This window comes from Maniola jurtina, chromosome 1, assembly GCF_905333055.1.
Source record: "Maniola jurtina chromosome 1, ilManJurt1.1, whole genome shotgun sequence".
NCBI lineage: Eukaryota > Metazoa > Arthropoda > Insecta > Lepidoptera > Nymphalidae > Maniola > Maniola jurtina.
In genome coordinates this window covers 8485793-8503246 of record NC_060029.1, presented here as the reverse complement: position 1 = coordinate 8503246, position 17454 = coordinate 8485793, and the positions used below count along the sequence as shown (strand labels likewise).

General features: G+C 35.4%; 2 protein-coding genes across 5 annotated transcripts in view; both read left to right on the top strand.

Moving 5' to 3' along the window:
• LOC123869245 (tensin-1) overlaps positions 1-17454 on the top strand; it is a 139279-nt gene that overhangs the window by 38580 nt on the left and 83245 nt on the right. For all 3 annotated transcript variants that reach the window (XM_045912091.1, XM_045912103.1, XM_045912099.1), the window contains exons 2-3: positions 8263-8371; positions 9701-9738. In XM_045912091.1, the coding sequence (XP_045768047.1) occupies positions 8263-8371; positions 9701-9738 (147 nt within the window). The remainder of the gene's footprint in view (positions 1-8262; positions 8372-9700; positions 9739-17454) is intronic.
• LOC123869286 lies at positions 11627-15988 on the top strand. 2 transcript variants are annotated; one of them, XM_045912135.1, is made up of 2 exons: positions 11627-11868; positions 12985-15988. In XM_045912135.1, exon 2 carries the CDS (start codon positions 12992-12994, stop codon positions 15893-15895), a length of 2904 nt encoding a protein of 967 aa, XP_045768091.1. In that variant the 5' UTR covers positions 11627-11868; positions 12985-12991; the 3' UTR covers positions 15896-15988. The 2 variants fall into 2 exon arrangements, with proteins under 2 accessions (XP_045768091.1, XP_045768101.1); XM_045912145.1 differs by lacking the exon at positions 11627-11868 and having other exon boundaries at positions 12834-15214; positions 15284-15988.

Here is a 17454-nt window from a genome sequence, read left to right as displayed (position 1 = left end):
AATGATCGAAATATTCAGTACTTATGATAAGGATTTCTGTATTTACTTTTGTTTCCCTTATTTTGTAAACAATAGTCACTTTTTGTTTTTTTTTTTTGATTTTGTTTTGTATAAACCGCACATTATTAGTTGTTTTTAATTACTGTACAGTCAAAGTCCTTTGTTTTATTAAGTAGTTTATTCATATTGTGTCGCCCTAGTTCTATTGTTAAGCTGTGGATAGTGTAGTTGATTTCATATTTAATTTTAAGTTATAGTTTTAATATATAATAAGTAATTGTTTATTGTCCCAAAAAAATAAAATAAAATAAAAATCCTTGGTTTCTTTGATAACGTTCCTCCAGAAATAACGAAGTAGGCAAAATAGGCTTCAGTCCTAGATAACCCAAGGCACTGCATTTTCCCATCCTCTCCTTCACGTGCCCTAGCCTAGCATTATAATGTCATAAATAAAAGTTCCATGATTCGCAGTAAAAACTAAACGTTCATAATTTACTGCATTATTATCATAATCTAAGTATAGAAGAGAAGCGAGCATGCGTAACAAATAACTGCATATAGATAAGAATAAAATATTATGTTGTAGAACTAGTGTTACGTCTGGTAAGTTATTGTTACAATAAATATAGCCTTTACAATGTTTAAGGACATATTTTATATCTAAGTATATGCTTGATATTATATGAACTATGAATCTATCTACCAATCTTGGAAGTCGGAGGTTCAATTCCTATTTTATTGGTTTTAGAAATTATCTCTAAAAAGTTCGCTTAGTGCAACTGTGAAATAAAACAAAGTCGTTAATCGCCATCGCAATCCGCGTTATTCGCCTTATAAACCATTATTGATAACTTTTTTAGAATGAAGGTTTCTTGTCTTGACTAACTGACTGATTTGTCAACGCACAGAGTAAAAAGCTTTTTTTGACAGTAGACTAATGACTAAGAAAGACTTTCCGGAAATTCCTCTCCAGAGAGAGTTTAATAGTAAGAGACGAAAGTTTGTATGAAAATTTATCATTTTCCAAGTTAGTACTTAGGATTCGATTAAAAATAAACAAGTAGTTAAGTAGGTACGTACGTGTTTCAAGGTTTTTGGAAATTCCAGCCTCTCACCGATTTTCAAGAAAATCACACGAGCCGATTTTCACGAACCCGGTGCGGGTCAGCTTCTGCATAATATTCTACAGAATTGGTAACCCCACTCATGCGAAACCAGAAAGTTAATATTTTGTATGAAGAGGGTAGTATTTACCTATTGACAATTTTCTTAATTATATTTACTCAGCTTGATTGTGCTTTAGCTTAGTATACAACTTTTCTACAACGCTTTCCGCATTGCCGTATTGTTGATTTCTACGAATATTTTTCTTTCTGCCTCTTTTACATATTAGTTAGTTCCCTGATCAATCTTATCAATAAACGATAATAAACCTCACCAGGGAATATCGCGCACCTACCTATTACGAGTACATTCACGTACACTCGTGGATTAATTTGTATTGTATATGTTACTAGGAATCGTACATGATTATAATGTAAATGGTGATTGGCGATGCAACAGCGTGTTCGCGCGGTCCTCGATGCGTGAGACAATTTTTATTTGGCTTACATCATAGGCCCTTTAACAGAATGCCCGTCACGTTCTTGGATACACCTTAAGAAATTGCCGCAGCTAGATGACTCAATTGTTCCACAAATTCTCATGTTTTTTGTGAAGACTCCGAGCCTAATTCCTAATTCAACATCACGTTTGTTAAGCTATCAACCAAATCCTACTTATCTTTGATCATACATACATCATGGATCGCATACATATATAAAATTGGAACACCCTGAACGCCTCTCCCGGTTTTTTAAGATATGTACCAAGTAGTATTTCATTTCTACTAGGTATGTACAATTTCTTTATAAGTAAGTATTTCTATTATATTATCTTATTTAAAATCCTGTGTTGAACTCATTTCGCTAGGCATCACAGACTCTAGAATATGGCAACTCTGCTGTAAACACTAAACTTGCCACACACGCGTGAGAGCTTACGAAAGAGCTATCTCCTCTAGATAACGAAAAACTGGATCACTATGAGTAAAATAGAGTAATAGTGTCATCGTTTATCAGTGAAGAGGCATTATTTCACCCAAAAGATAAAATAGGAAGTATATGTACCTACCTAATTGTGAAATGAAAGCTTTATGCTTTCTATTGTGGATTGTGGCAATGTTCATAAATAATGTTGTAGAATTGATAACACGTCTCAAAGCGATAGGTAAGTACCATATGAGAATGAAAGAAAAATATCTCGTTTAAAAAGTTACCTCTTCTTCTTCTTCTTCTCTCTGGGCTGGTTTCCGCACTTAAACGTTTGCTATAAACGGTTAAAGATACCTATGCGCATCATTATCATCAATCGATACCGCCGCTCACCCTGGACAGTGGACCTAGGTCTCATTTCTTCCTCCTTAGTCTTACAACGCTTGAATCCAGCGGCTCCCTGCTACTGGTTTGATGTCGTCTGCCCACCTAATGGTCTACCAACACTGCGCTTTCCGTGAGGAAAATTCGCTTTTCGTGTAACGTAGAAAATGATTGTTTGCTACATTGATTGCACTAGACTCTCTTCCTTTTTTTAGGGTTCCGTACCTCGAAAGGAAAAAGGAACCCTTATAGGATCACTTTGTTGTCTGTCTGTCTGTCTGTCTGTCAAGAAACCTATAGGGTACTTTCCGTTGACCTAGAATCATGAAATTTGGCAGGTAGGTAGGTCTTATAGCACAAGTACAGGAATAAATCTGAAAACCGCAAAAATTAAGCAATTTTCAAAGCGGGATTAAATGTAATTTTCGGGAACGGAATTTTGTGAAACGGGATACTTATATAATTTTCAAATTTTGTGAGATTTTACTTTGTGAATATTCACACGCTACTTACCTTTTCACGTGATTTTTCAGATGCTATCTGTGAATTCTGACAGTAAAAAAGTTGACATAGGTACCTTACCTAGAAGAAAATTATAACGCAAGGGGCGCCCCGGGCACCTTGCGTGATAATAAGTCAAAAGCCAGTAATTTAATCAATAAGAATTCTAATATAAATAACAAAATAATAGCAACGGCTGTGTTGTTATTACTAAACAATGGAGGTTAATATCAAAGCGCGCCGCTTCCGTTGATTTATCGTTTTCCGCCATTGGACCCTTTGTTTTCATCCTGAGTCGTTGATCGTTTACTTGTTCCTTAAATTGATCAAGAGTCCCTTGTCTTGCCACTAATAGCAGTATCATTGTAAGCCGCCAAGTTTTATTTAAAAACCAAGTCGTGTTAAAAAAATTAAAATTCTAATTATGTGGCGTTTTATGTTAAAAGTTAAAAGCTCTATCATAGTGGAAACTTGACTTCTCTTGGAGAAGCAAATGTTAGATAAACACAAGTAGGTACATATTTATACCAGCTATTTATCTTCCAAAACATAAGCATAATTCTATTTTCAGGAAGTCTTATTGATTCAGGCCAGAGTAATGAGGAACTGTTTATTTGAAATGGAATTTATTACGTAGACAGGTTACGTTACTATAATTCATTGATTTAACTTTTTATTAGGTTGACTTGTTCGTACCTCCCTAGGTATGTACCTAGTACCTACTATTTCGTTCGAAACTACTTAGTTATTGAGTTTTCAGCTTTCAATTTTATGTCTTTGAAATTTTATAATTAGGGTAATTAAAAATTGAAGTAAGGTAGACATTGGAAATCTCTAATGGCATTTAAATGGTGTTCCGTATGGTTGTCCGTATTCCGTAATCCGTATTGATTGACCATATTGACGAACGGTTCTAAAAATTCTGTATGTAAATATTGCGTTATATTTTATTTATTGTATAGTAAGTAAAAACCTCTATATAAAGCTTAGTTTTTTTTTAAAATCTTATATTCAATTTTTTTATATAAATTCAGCCAATTACATTCAAAATACTTGCTTAGCACTATTTTTATATTAAATTCTTAATTTGGAGAAGTTGTGACTAAAGAATTAAAAATTAAAACATGCTTCAGAACATAAAAGTGTTTATTGTTGTTAGCTCTATAAGTAGAGCTAACAAAGCTTGTGTTTGTATTTGTTGTAACTCGCAATTTATGAATGATAGAGAAAACTCACTTAGAAAATATAAAGCCACAGTGAGAAATGAATATGTTTTATTAAAGAGGAAGCTATATTTATTTCGACAATATTTCGTTGACACGGTTTTGTTGTTTTATTAAATATTGTGCCACTGTACCGCCTGAGCGCGCAGCCGACGACTTATTGCTACCGTAACAATAATAACCAACTTCCGTAATTTTTACATCTGCCTACATTATTGCATTTGATTTAATACCTTTCAAGTTTTACCCCCTCGCTTGCGTGATCACACCTATACTGCTATACAATTTACTAGGTAGGTACTGATAATAATGCGATCATCCCTTTTAATGCCTATTGTCACGCAGAGCAAGTCACTGATAATATCATGCTCATAAAAAAATATACAAGTGTAAATTAAAAATTTATAACACCCCCGACGATCCAAAGTATTTGAGTTTTCCAAAACATCATTTTCAAATAAATAATTATGTATTTAGGCAACGTCTATTGACAGCTTGACATTTGTCTATTGACATAATATTATGAACCTAAAGGTTATCTAACCTTCTTTTCTACAAGAAAACTAGAAAAGAGCTGATAACTCTTAAACGGCTGAATCAATTTTTTTAGATTATAGCTAAGAACACTCTCGATTAAGCCACCTTTCAAACAAAAAAAACTAAATTAAAATCGGTTCATTCGTTTAGGCGCTACGATGCCACAGACAGATACACAGATACACAGATACACAGATACACAGATACACAGATACACAGACACACAGATACACAGATACACACGTCAAACTTATAACACCCCTCTTTTTGGGTCGGGGGTTAAAAATATGCATGCTGCAATGCTACTGTAGGTACTGCAGACCACCTTTTGCAGAGAAACAGTTGGTTTCCTTCATCCTATCTCTGATAACACCTACATACCTACATAGACGTAACAAAATAATTATGCATTTGTTGGTCATTATAGGCTCACGACAGTCGGGTAACTTCTAACAAAACATCGAACATCTAGCCCTAAAGAAGCCCTAGTTTTCTTTGATTTTACGTCATCGTAACCTAATATTTGACATAATATCGTCGATTCAGGATCAAACCGAGAGTTCCTTCACTCTAGTTCACTCTGCCTATGTGGTGTTTACATTGCTGTAGGAGAAATACGTTTATGTAGGTACGTGCCACCAATGGTGGCTTGTACACAAATACACTAACCTCTGGCATTGATAGGTCTCCAGCTCTTGATTATCTCACTCTTACTATTATTTTATCTACCTCTGTATCACCTATCTAGTTTAATATGAAACCCCTAATAAATATTCTTTTGAAGTCAATATATTACACATTGCATCTATCTATACGGACATTTGGTTTATTGTTAACGCATAGAAACCAGCTGTTCGATGAAATTTGATTCAATTATCTAATGGGGCATGTGCCACCGCCACGTTACAGCTTAATGTATCCCTATGGAGCTTTTAAGCAGGATGTTTTAGAGTTCCTTCGCAGAAAATCAGACATACTTTAATATTTCTGTACATTGCGGCCCGGCATCTAGTTTAATTCTTATACACAGTTAAATTGAAAAAAGTAAAGCTAGCAGACAGACAGATAAACAGACAGACACACTTTCGCAATATCATTATTGATATGAATATACTTAATATTAAAATATATCTACCATTTCAATGCCGAGAATCAAGATCCAATATTTTAAGATTTTACGCGGAACCCTACTCATGAAATAATATGTCAGAATGACTGGATCGGCGATTTTGTCATATCTCCTTTGGCACGGGTGCGGATCGCCACTCGCCGCGTCTCGTCTCCTACATGGAAGCGTCGTCGGCAGGTGCTATATTCTACACGCGGGGACAACGTCATCTGTATAGTCCTCTATTGTGGATGTATCTTACATTTATTGCAATGTATAGTAACGTTATTCCAAGCGGGCTTCATTTACAGCAAGCAGCATTTTTTTGTCTCGGAAAAACATTGGGTTCTTATCTTACGGGATTTTTAGAAACCTAAATCCACGCGGATGATGTCGCGGCCCGTGAGTTAATGCTATTTTACAAATAGCTTTAAGTATATGTAATATTTTTAATAAGTAGAGTACAGAATTGAAGTACAATGTTCGTATCATCTGGCCTGCAAATGGCGCCGTTATCTGCGGCGGCGCCGGCGCCTGCGCAGCTTTATGACGTCATTGTACTATAATTGGTACCATGAGAGCAGAGGAGTCTGCAAACCCTCCATACACAAAGACTTATAATCTACATCCACTTTAGCGTGTAACATTTTGCATCTGAGAGAGTTTTAACACAGAGCTTAATGTCTGATGCCTCCCTTATCGAGAGTAACACAGACATTTTATTTCGTACGCGCCGTAGAGATTAGGAGATTCTTTTAGTGCATTAGGATAAACAATTCTTAACTACGAGTTAAATACTTATTGAAAAAAAGCTGGCTAATTTTTATGCAAAGAAATCAGCGTGGTTGTTCAGGGCTGAAATATAGCCAGTTTTCTTGGCAGCATTTTCCGCGGCCATGCCTTTATACCTACCGCACATAATTAAGTCAGATTAGCTATAGATAAACTGTAACATTTTCAATAAAAACGTTGACATTGTTAAAATAATTATAGATTGAAATAAATTCTCTTGCAAAATTCTCTGGTAGACTAACTAGGCAGATATTATTTAGAGCTGCCAGTTTCAATTTGCTATCGAGTGTTAAATAAATGGCAGGTCAGGCTATAGTAACGAGATAAAGATCACTGCAATGATATTATTGAATGCAAATTGTGTCAAGTGTGTAACGAAGTTGTATCTCGGGAGAGGTTGACAGATTAATTTATTATAAATGAACTACAATACATTCTTAATATTATTTAGTCACACATTTTTATGTTAATCAATAAGTTGTACGAATGTTATTGGACTGGTTTATTATGTATTTCCATACATAATATTATCATTAATTAATGACCAAAAACTGAACTTCACTGAGGACCCTGGCGGAACCTGGGCAAGCGCTAGGAAGAAAAATCACTCACCTCACATCACACCTCTTAAGATTATTTTTGAGAGATAATTGAAAACGAACTATTAGTAAGGAATTTAGTGAGGAAATGAATATTATTAAAAATTGGTTGTCTGTAAAGTCGGTTTACTGACGATAGTTGAACGTGACAACAAAGGCCGATTGTGCTTCTTTGTCGCTCGTTCCGCGCTCTCGCTTGCACTTCAAGCCTTACATGGAACGCCTCAGAGCGAGGTAACGCTGCATGAGTCATGTTTTTTCGTGCGTGCAGCCGGCTCTATCAAATTATAAGACGTTGTCACGTCAAAAAAAACCTTATTCGATTCCTAGCAATGTGCCAAATATTTCATCCCAAAAGAAAAAGCAGGAAGGTAACATAAAAACGAAAATAAAGAGATACGTGCAGACGCTTAGCGCGTGCTTCATGTTGAATGGGTTTGGATCGCCTCCCACTGATGCCCATTGTGACCCTTATGAGCCCTACAAGCAAGCTTACAAGGGACAGCACAGTGTAGGCAGGTAAGGACGAGATGGCCGGTGGTCGTTCGCCGTGAATATCTGCCGCGTGCCTTTCTCAAGCGCACGTACCCATCTCTACAATGCATCTTGCCTTTTACGTATTCATTGTTGATACAATTTCAACAAGAATACGGTCGTAAAATCTTTTTATTTGCATAAGGTTTCTCGATTGCATTGAGAATAATGGTAATAAAGTTATATTTTAATATCTGATTTCTAGAAAATACAAGCAGGTACGACGGTACGAGTATCTAGTGTGATTATGAAATCTTCATTCTGATAGTCAAAAAAAAAATTACTACATTAGTAGGTAATACCCATACTTTAAATACGATAGTAGGTATGTTTGTTAGTTCATTGGTCTATTGATTTGTCCTTCTATCATGCCGCAGCGGAACAACGGATTTTGACAAGTTAAACACGTGAAGAGTGACGTAGAGTTAAATCAAAAAGTTTCCACGGGATTGTAAGATCTTTGATTCAACGCGGTTGAAGTAACGGGCATCAGCTACCTAATGGTAAAAATTATTTTTTATGTTACTAAAAATACATTTTTTTTTTTGCAGAAAGAGGGAGCGGCGCAAGCGCATGCGTTTCGTAGCAAGGCGTTTAAGAAAGCACGGGCCTGTCAGTGGTGTCATCTGCCTGTACAGAACCAGGGCAGCTGCTGCAGAGGTACGTGTCTTACCAGTTCTTAAAATAAAATACATAACATCGTCATAGTTACTAATGGTTCTACTGCGAGGTACTACTAAGTGGGTACGATGTAAGACTTCATTCATATCAGATACGTATTATGAAATCGTCCTCTTGGCAAAGAGGTTTTGCAAGAAAAAGTTTAAGTATTAGTAATTTACTTCCTAATTGATTGATATCATGTAGTGTAGTACCTATTTGTTGTTTAACTACTTACTACAGGATGCGACTGAAATTATGTGTAAATTGAGTTTACTAGCACCGGATTGCATTACGAGATCAATAAGGCCTGTCATAGTAATTTTATTATGTTTATAACAAAAACTTCCACAATCTTTGCACAGTAGGTGCTCGTTCATTTCATCTAATCCATCTTTACAATAATAGTTTTATAGGTCGTCATTTAGTGTTGCGGCTTGCATCTCTATCAAATTCCCGCCCTAGTAGCGAATTTGTTCTGAACTGTGAGACCCTGTGTTATCTGACATCGATGTATCATAATTCACATGTTACAACTTACTTCTATCTAGCGGAAAGTGATTGGACCGTGTGATGTTGAATAGCACATCAAGACTTGATACAGTTTCCCACGCTGCTTCAGCCCGGCTAGCATGGGGAGTAGATAAAAATTATATCCCCGATTAAATCCACTGATTTCTATGACATCAGTGGATATAATCGGGGGATATAATTTTTATCTACTGCCCATGCTAGCCGGGCAGTAGTGACTAGTGAGGCAGTAATACTAGGACATGGATCCAACCACATGCAAGGCGGTGACTAGCTACCTACTACTTCTTAATGTAATGGTACAGAGCTTGTTGTAGGGCGAGAAATGTGGAGCATAAACGAGCTCTTAACAATTGAGTAATTTGATATTATTGTCATCAGAGTGCTCTTTGTAAAAGTGCTTTTTAGGAGTTAAAATGTTGCACCACTTGTTCACTTCACGGATCTGACATTCAAAGGTCGTTGACTACGAAATGCTAGAACTCGCAGACTTATTTACCTGAATGTCACGTCGATACTTCAAGATTTTATTAAATGCCTCTGTTTACTATCTGTAACTTTTTGGAATGTCGTATTATTCCGTTATCTTTCGCTATACTTAATTTTATTATTCCCAGTTGATCTAGACTCTACTCTTTACTATTCTCTACTATTATTTTGCATTATGGTTTTATTTTATTTAATCTTTTTGCTAATAAGCACATCGCGTCGCGTCGTGGTGAATTGCCACTAAGTAGGTATATTACGAAAACTTTGAGCTTAAATACCAAATACTACTATAAATTTTATTTGTTTCAGTTTGCAAATATGTCTGCCACACTGGTTGCGAAAGCAAGGTAAGTTATTTTTTTTTCAAATTGAATACAGTTGCCTCAAAAAGTTATGTAGCGTAGCGCCATCTGTACAAAGCCGAGCTGATTACTTTTCTTGCGTCGCGCGTCGGTCATGTGCGCATACGCATCCTTATTCCTTTCTGCTTTATGGTGTAACTGCTAGATGGCGTTGAATATTTAAGCAAAATATGAAATCAAAACGCTAAGTTGCTAAATTAAATTGGAATCCAAGATGGGGCATATTTCTTTGACGGTTTTTTTTTGAAAGAACTGTGTAAAACTAAATTTCTTCCCGAGAGAACATTTCATTTAAATTCATGGAATAAAGAGAAACGGATATGGCCAACTGACCGCGGTAGTCCACTCAGAGATCACAATCAGCACGCCTTGCCTCCTTGAGGCATTATGTCTTTGTCCGTTAACTTCACGCATCTGAAAATGAATGAACGATAGGTACGAGTACTAATGTCAGTCTTAAATATGTAGTACATCCATGCGTGCATAAGACACCCTGCGTAGGTGATGTCTGATGTCACACAAAAGGCAACATGGCGCACGAAAACAAATACTTAATGTTTTTTGGCACAGTCCATCATTTAAAGGAGACGACAGATTTTAATTTTAATTAATTTTATAAAATGTAGGAATGATGGCAGTGGTTGAAAGTTTTAAAAATAAAAATCCCCAAGAAAAGTCTAAAAATTCTGACCCTCTTTAATGGGACTTTGTTGAAGAGGCGTTTTTAAAAACCTTATGAGGTTTTTTTTACAGTTCATAGAAAATATTTAATTTACGATAGGTAAAATAAAAAATTAAAATGTTGGAAATAAAAATTGATTGTTAAAAAAAAAAAAAAAAACAGTGACTGTGCAGAAACCTACAAAACTTAAAAAAACTTCAGTGCTAAAGAGTGTTGCAGGCGAGGACATTATTGTTTATCAATCGTAGATAAACATATCCCCGTATAACGTAAATAAACCTAATGTGAACATAACTTCTATAATAGACTACAGACTGTCTACTAGGTTATACTTACTTAGGAAGAGTTCTCTGTCATCAATAAAAATAATTTACCAGCCCGTTTTAGACTTCTTATATTGGCAAAGTTGGTTCTGATATTCCAAATAATTTGTAACTTGACAGCGAAAGTTTAGCAATGACTCCTGAGAAAGTTTAGCAAAATAAGTAATGCCCCGTCGGGGCTTAGGTTGACTTTCGTCGGACTTGGAATATTTCGAGACCCAAATTAGCATTTCAAATGAGACGGTCAACTTTGGTAAAGCGTCAGAAAATGTCATGGGCACTGCGTCAGTAGGATACGAGTACATACAATAAACAGATTTTAGAATGATTAATAATTATTATTATTATTTATTGTACCTTGCTTAGATTGCTTTACCCATTAGACCGCCTTTGCATCCTTCTGTATACCTAGTTTCTTTTGTATCTTGTATTTTTTTCCTATATATTATTTATATTTTGAATGTGTACAATAACGACTCGTAAAATTTTAGTAAATCACTGAAGATAAAATTATCACTGTTATGTATATTTTATCTACTTGTTAGCTTTTCATTGTTTGTAAATTACATAAAATTTCAAACATGTTTACAATTTTGAGCTTTGAAGAAGTTTATGAAAGCTATTTATCAGTAGTCAGCACATGAGTAAGGGCCTGAAGGTTTTCCCTAAGGATTTTAGTAACTTACGAGGCTGTGCAGCTCTGATAGGAGTAGCACTGAAGTCCGATATATGCAAATAGGTATATATCCCTACTTTCAGCACAATACAGCAAGCAACAACTGATAATAAATTTTCACAGTTTCAGCATCTATACTTACTAATAAATAAAATTGGAGTGTCTGTCTGTAATTTCGAAATAACTAAGGTGCGTTGGGGTAAGATCATAAATGGGGGAAGACCGTATTTGTTAAATATATTCCGAATTAGTACTTATTTTTCTAATCTGGCAACAAAGCGTGGGACGTCATTTTGTATTGCGCCACTTCCCAGTCCGTGTTGGTCGTTCCGACGCATCAGACGTCAGTTATGCGCGTCACACTGGAAGTGTCGTCTTAAATGATAATTTGTGAGATCCGGATTTACCCCAAAAACATTTTGCTGGTTTTTTTGGTGAGTATTATCAATTTTTTCAAATAATAAATCTTTGAGTTATTAGAATATGTGGTGTCTTGTGATATATCTGTTTGAAATAGGCTAAATAGAGCTGTAGGATGAGATCCGAACTTGTCCCAAGCAAATATTAACAGGTGAAGTACGGACTAAAAATAATCCGATCTTAAACTGCAGGGAAAATGCAAGTGGTTGTCAAACTTTATTTTAATCCGAACTTTAACCTCCGATGTTTCGTGGTGTTGCAATCTATCATTATGTTATATGTAGCTGAGCTGGTTGATAAACAAAATTTCTCATGAAGTTGTGTTTTGTATTTTGTTTATTTTATTATATGAAATTATTTATATTTTATCAGCTCTAATTATGTTTTACTAAAATAACCAATATTAATAGACTTTTAAGATGCCTTTTATGGGCGCAACATAAAATATACTGTATCTCCGTAATATATAAACTAACTTTATAGGTATACTAGCTGATGCCCGCGATTTCGTTCGCGTGGATGTAGGATTTTTAAGATTCTCGTGGGAACTCTTTGATTTTCCGGGATAAAAAGTACCCTATGTGCTAATTCAGGGTATAATCTAACTCCATTCTAAATTTCAGCCCAATCCGTCCAGTAGTTTTTGCGTGAAGGAGTAACAAACACACACACACACACACACACACACACACACACACACACACACACACACACACACACACACACACACACACAAACTTTTTCCTTTATAATATTAGTGTGATATATATACCTATAGTTAGTTTTATAAATCCATACTAATAATATTATAAATGCGAAAGTGTGTCTGTGTGTCTGTCTGTCTGTCTGTCTGCTACCTTGGCACGGCCCAACAGTGTAACCGATTCTGACGAAATTTGGTACAGGCTTAGCTTATGTCCCAGGGACGGACATAGGCTACTTTTAATCCTGGAAAATCAAATAGTTCCCACGGGATTCCTAAAAACCCATACGCTTAACGGATTTGTATGAAATTTGGTACCAAGGTAGCTTGCGTCCCTGTAATTGACATAGGTATTTATCCCGGAAAATCAGACAGTTCCCACGGGATCTACGGGACTAGTATACTCATAAAAGCATTTTCTTTGTAGGGTCATAATGCCGCGTCAGTACAAGAGAAAGTCACTGCGGGCAACATCGTATTCGCAGGAGGATTTAAGATTGGCAGTAGCACAAGTAAAAAGCGGAGAACTCTCTAATTATGCAGCATCAAAACTTTACGGTATCCCTACTTCTACACTTAATGACCATGTTAAGGGTAAAACAGGCTTACTAAGTCAATCACTTGGCCGGCCCCCTGCAATCCCTATAGAGATGGAGAATAAGCTGGCACATTGTCTTAGAACCTTAGAAAAATGGGGCTGGGGTTTATCTAGAACAGAAATTTTGGACATTGTTTCAGAATTCATTAGGGCAAACAAAATTATTACACCTTTTAAAAACAACCGACCTGGGCCAGATTGGTTCATCTTATTTCGGTTAAGACACAACCTGTCAATAAAAAAACCGCAATCTGTAGAGTATCTTAGAAAAAGAATGACGGATCCATTTGTGATTGCCGAATATTTTACTTTACTGAAAAAGACGCTACTGGAATTGGATATACACAATCCTGAGCAAATCTGGAACCTAGACGAGACATCGGTATGTCTAGATCCCACGAAAACAAAAGTTGTTGGAGGCAAAGGCCTTCCATGCACAAGGACTACACAAGGTTCGGGGAAAGAAAATGTTACAGTGTTAACAACCGTAAATGCGGCCGGCTCGAAATTGTCTCCTTTGATAGTTTTCAAAGGTAAATACATGTACAATGAGTGGATGAGTGCGAATCAAAAAGACAAATATGATTTTGAGATTTCTTATGCCGCCAGTAAACGTGGCTGGATGGAGACTGATATATTTTACAATTACATGAAGAGGATTGTCATTCCTGGTTTAGGTGAAAACCGGCCAGTTTTAATGATTTACGATGGTCACAGCACCCATGTTGATACCAGGGTCGTAGCATTAGCGAGTGAAAACAATATCACGATTCTTAAATTACCCGCCCATACCTCTCATTTACTCCAACCCCTGGATTTGGCGGTATTCAAGTCATTTAAAACAAGCTGGGATAAAAAGCTAGTGCAATGGCAACGACAAAACGTCGGCGTAAAATTACGTAAACAAACATTTTCGGAATTGTTTGCTGAAACGTGGCATCAAGTAAGTCCATTTGTGATCCAAAGTGGCTTTAGAAAGGGAGGTATTTACCCATTAAATGCAGATGTTATACCAGAAGAAAAGTATGATCCGGCGGCCTTAAGAAGATGGAAATATAAGGTGTCTCAGAACAAATCAAACGAGTTGAAAACACTGAAACAAATGTGCCTGGAAGTAGTAAATAAAAACATGTCTTGCAACTTTACTTCGACTACTCAGTTTGGTATAAGCAATTCGCAGTTTCCGCCGCAATACGAGACTTCATTTGAAGAACTACTTCTGCAAAAAGTTTCGCAACATTCTAAGAATGGCACTGGCTCTAATAAGACAGTCAAGTTATCACGTGCTGCAAAAGGAAGCGAAGTCATCACACGCACATACTTGGAGAAAATGAAAGAAAAAGAGGTACAGAATACACAAAATACTAATATGAACTCAATAGAAACATCTGCTTCTCTACCCAACGATAATGAAAAACCCGGCCCATCTGGCATATCAAACAAAAAACTTAAGAAAAAGAAAGAAACTCAAAAAACTAGAACTCAAGACAAGAAAGTAACGATTGATAAGACGAACGATCAAAAGAACACAATTATTACTAAAAAGGGAAAAGGCGTGGGCAAAAAGTCTAAGACTGTAATTGAAAGTCACACTCGGACGGATACCCTCGAAAGTCGTGGGATAGATACAAATGAAAACACAATATGTCAGAATATATCGAATAGCACTAATCTGAATATACAAAATGCGGAAAATTGTTTCCAGAAAACTGGTAGGAATAAAACCAAACATGTACCTAAAAAACAAAGACTGAAAACAACATGTTTCAAAAAAACAATGAAAAAAATTAAACGACCTCCCAGTGTCACAACGACTTCTGAAAGTGGCGAAATAAGTATCCATAGCGACTCAGATATAATAGATGTGCTTAGTGATATTTTTTCAGAATCAGACTTTGTTCCTTATAAAGAGGAACAAGAATTATCAAGAACACTAGAAATGAACCAGATAATTTTGCAGAGAGATCAAGACATGGAGGAACTGCAGATAAATGAAATAGTAGAAGTGTTGCAAAAGGGTGAGAGAATGGAAGAGTTGCAGATTGAGGAGAAAGTGGATATCTTGCAGATGGATGGGAAAGTGAAACAGTTGCTGATGGATGGGAAAGTGCATGATAAGAGAGTGGATGACGAAATAGCTGATAAAAGAGAGAGAGTCACTATGTTATCTTCTGTTCGTTACAGACCTGAAAATAAACCTTTTATCGGGAAGTTACAGCTAAAAAAAATTGATTTAAATTTTGACGTAACCAATAAACGTCGCAAAGATACAAATGATGAAAGAAACAAAGAAAATAGACCAGCAAAAATACCTAGACGGTTGAATTTTAACGATGAAAGAAATGAAGAAAAGAAAAATACACATAAAAATGAAGAACTATCAGAAACAAAGATCAGAGAGGATAACATCTATCAAAAAGGAAATGAAAAAAATTCACTGGGTAATACTAAGATATATAACACTGGGGATACAGTTTTGGTTCGTTACTACACAAAATTTTGGAAATATTACGTCGGTGTTATTGAGCACATACATAATGAAACAGAAAAAAAGAAATATTCAATATGCTATTACAAAACCATTGGTAAAAAATACCATGTAAAATTTGTTATACCTAAACGTAGGGACCAAGACTGTGTGCCTGAAGATTCAATTGTGAAGCAAATAAAATTGCTTCAAATAAAAGAGAATCCGGGTGAATTTACACTATTAAATGTCGAAGACGCGATTTACTTTTAATTTTTAACCGACTTCCAAAAAAGGAGGAGGTTCTCAATTCGTCGGGATCTTTTTTTTTTATTTTTTTTTTTATTTTTTATGTATGTTCCCCGATTACTCAAAGACCCCTGGACCGATTTGGAAATTTTTTTTTTTGTTTGAAAGGGTATACTGTGCAGGTGGTCCCATATAAATTTGGTGAAGATCTGATGAATATCTTCGGAGATGGAGAACAGAACTCCTCAATGGATAGGAGCAAATTGCTCGCGATCACTGTAATAGCTTAGTAAACAGTAGGGTTTTAACTGGGCACAGCATATTATAAGTACAGTGGGGCCACTAAAAATTGTGAAATAAAAAATTTTCAAAAGAAAAATAAAACCGACTTCAAAAACGACAAACACTAAAAAGTGAAAAATAACTTTTGTTTAGCTACACGTGTAATGCACCTAGGTATGAAGTCGGGCGAGCTTCACTCTTGGATTTCTAATTTTGTTTTAATATGCTCGCTCGACTTCATACCTAGGTGCATTACACGTGTAGCTAAACAAAAGTTATTTTTCACTTTTTAGTGTTTGTCGTTTTTGAAGTCGGTTTTATTTTTTTCAAAACAAAGTTAGTTATAATTAGGCTACAAAACAAAGGCTAGTTATAGTGTTTTTTTTTGATACTCAATTATTAATAAACAAGCATTTTTTGTCTAATGTTGATATTCAGAATTTTAATATTGTTCCAATTTTGAACTTTGTGTAATTTTTATCTCATTTTTGAGCATTACCATAATAAAAACAATTTCATATTTTGTTGCTATTTTAAGTGCGTTGGTCTTGTAGTAGTATGAATAATATTGTTAAAAATCTTTACTTCTCCCCAGGCACCAACGTACAAAGTTATGTTACTTACTAAGCAAGGACAACTTTTTATATTTACTTTTTAATCTACTTAGACTCTTTAGAAAATATTTCTAAAGAGTACAATTTTAAAGTCAAAATTATATTAATTAAAGGGTGATTGAATGTATCATGATAACAAACAACTTTCCCAAAGGAACATGGGTGAAAAAAGGAAAATATAATCACCGACCCATACAAAATACACGATCAGTTGATCGACTTATTATGGGAAGGCGAAGGTTTTTTTTTCGACCCATGTTCATTGTTCATACACTTTTCTATAGGCGACTAAGTAAAAGTCACCCTATGTAAAATAGGTTCTTAGATAAAGTTATTGTTGTACTTTCAGATAACATTTTGAAAAGTTTATTTTATTTTAATGTATAAAGACAAATAATTGGTCTCAATACCTAAGACTGATTAGAATTATAAATAAGCAGTTAAATAAAATTTTGATCAGCAATAAATTGTAAGGTTTTATTTATATATCCAACACATAAAAGTATAACCTATCCAACCTTTTTTTTTTTAAATTTGACTGCAAAAAGTTTATCAGGATCAGGAACACGAAAGTTTGAGAGTCACTGTAATTTGAGATTTGGTCTAATGGGGTAAGATCGGACGTCCGAAACAAAAAAAAAACAAAAGTACTGTTCCAGGTGACTTTATTAGAATATAAAAAAATCC